The sequence below is a fragment of the Bactrocera latifrons genome, unplaced genomic scaffold (assembly GCF_001853355.1).
Source record: "Bactrocera latifrons isolate USDA-ARS-PBARC rearing strain unplaced genomic scaffold, ASM185335v1 scaffold_370, whole genome shotgun sequence".
NCBI classification, from domain to species: Eukaryota; Metazoa; Arthropoda; class Insecta; order Diptera; family Tephritidae; genus Bactrocera; species Bactrocera latifrons.
The window spans coordinates 227,400-229,487 of NW_017537013.1; the positions used below are offsets into that span (position 1 = coordinate 227,400).

Genomic DNA, 2,088 nt, shown 5'->3' on the forward strand with positions numbered 1-2,088 from the left:
GTATATATAAATGAATACGAAAATATATATGTAACATATATAAAATATAAAAATATCTGTTTTTGTACTGGAATTGAGTTATGAGATATGTAGGTATGGATCGGTTGAGATTTAATAATATTTCAAAGTTGAATGTAATAACTCACCGAAATACAAAACGAACGCTTGTCTTATTTCTTCTACTCTTGGGTTGACATTTCCACAAATGTTAGAGACGTCTTCTGGCAACTGCCGAGATTCGTTTTCGATTTGTTGTGCTGCAATCCACTTTTCATTAATTTCATCATTTTCCTCACCTAAAGAATTGTGCAAAACGCAGCACGCTTTTAGGACTATTTTCGTGTTGGCCATGTGGTTATCCAAGCCTTTTCCAACCCGTCTAAACCTTCCCTTTAAATGACCGAACGCATTCTCCACCACCCTTCGGCATTTCGAGAGTACATAGTTGAATTGTTTTTTTTATCCAAAGGTTGGTTTACACAAAACGGGTATGGTTTCATCAAATGTTCRTCAAATTTGAACGCAGAGTCGCCCAGCAAAACGAGTGGAACATTAACTGACGATATTTGTCTACTCATGTCTTTAAATATAGTAGATTGTGCCAACTCGCGTTTTAAAGATGATCTCTCAAATATTGAAGAGTCATTACAACGGCCTGGACTACCAACGTTGATGTATATAAAGCGGCATCTATAGCATTAAAGAAATACATTAGGTGTTTAAATGAGCTTCATGAAAAAACTTACCTTGCATCTACTAAAGCCAAAAGAACTGTGGAATACCAGCCTTTGTAATTGTAGTAGTCAACAGCATCTTCTGCAGCTGGGCGAACATCTATATGACAACCATCTGAAACTTAAAAATATATAAAAACTCCAATGTAAAAAATTTAACTAATTACCTATAGCTCCTAACACTTGAGGGAAGCCCAATGACTCAAAGCTATTTAAATACTCGCGCAATTGAATTTCGTTCATTGGGAATTTCTTCAAATACAAAGACCACAAACAACGCCAAACTTCAAGACAGAAATCAATTAGAATGGAGCAGACAGTGCTTTTACCAATTCCGAACATATTTCCAATTGATCGGTATTCTGCAGTATAGCCAAGAGCATATAAAGCAATGGCAATGCGCTTCTCTAATTGAATTGCCTTGCGGTAGTTAGTGTTTTTCTTCTCCAAACCTTTCAACATAATACACAATTTAATGAAAGAATTGCGCTTCATTCGGAAGTTGTTTTTAAGAAATGCATCTGAATTCACCTGGCAGTCGACTTCCCAAAACATTTGGCCACGAGTCTKAATTATATACACATAATTAAACGAAGTTATAATACGAATATTTATAGACATATGTACTTGCCTTTATCCAAATAGACCTTGTTGAATTTGCTCCATATTGACTACACATTTTTAGCGCTACTTGTACATACAGCAAACGTTTCAGTGCTATGCGGTTAGAATCAAACAATTCCCAAATTATTTCCATTGAGCGGAGATATATTATATAATATTTAGAAAAAAGAAGACAATTTTTATAGCAACATACGACATTACAATGTTTTCCTTTAATAAATACTTTGATGTTTATGGCTGAATGTCAAAAATATCTGATTTATAAATCACCAACGGCAGTTTTGGGTTATGAAATGCTTAAATGTAATCTAATCTTTTAAATTTTCGGTCTGAACATAGTATTACTTTTATGCAATACCTGGTATCGAAGAATTTTACCAAATTTTTTTGAACCACTATCCCGTTGGGTATATTCTGGCGGAAGTTTCATTTTGGTTGTTTTAAATTTAGTAGTAAAGAATGTACTTTTATTCGTTTACTCACAATGCGCAAACGACTCTGCATATTATTTTGAGATATGGAAACTCTATATATTTGGTAACAATGCATAAATATATGTGTATGTATGTTCAAATTGGTATATTTCACGATGATTTCAATAAAATACTTTGAGATATATAATAGAGAACGTTGTATATTATTCTCTAAAAACTTAATTAACCTAAGTTTAATAAATTATATATGTATCTACATATGTACGAGTATTTACTTGCTTTAGGCATAAAAAGCT

At 33.0% G+C, this 2,088-nt stretch overlaps 1 protein-coding gene across 1 annotated transcript in view; it reads right to left on the reverse strand.

The window, feature by feature from the left end:
• The window catches only part of LOC108972028 (putative nuclease HARBI1), a 2,508-nt gene extending 1,093 nt beyond the window's left edge, over window positions 1-1,415 (reverse strand). Inside the window, exons 1-5 of the mRNA XM_018938454.1 lie at window positions 1,362-1,415; window positions 902-1,301; window positions 747-849; window positions 487-690; window positions 147-421 (exon numbers count right to left, since the gene is read on the reverse strand). Coding sequence (XP_018793999.1) covers window positions 147-421; window positions 487-690; window positions 747-849; window positions 902-1,289 — 970 coding nt within the window. The 5' untranslated portion in view covers window positions 1,290-1,301; window positions 1,362-1,415. The remainder of the gene's footprint in view (window positions 1-146; window positions 422-486; window positions 691-746; window positions 850-901; window positions 1,302-1,361) is intronic.
• Window positions 1,416-2,088: the final 673 nt, after the last annotated feature.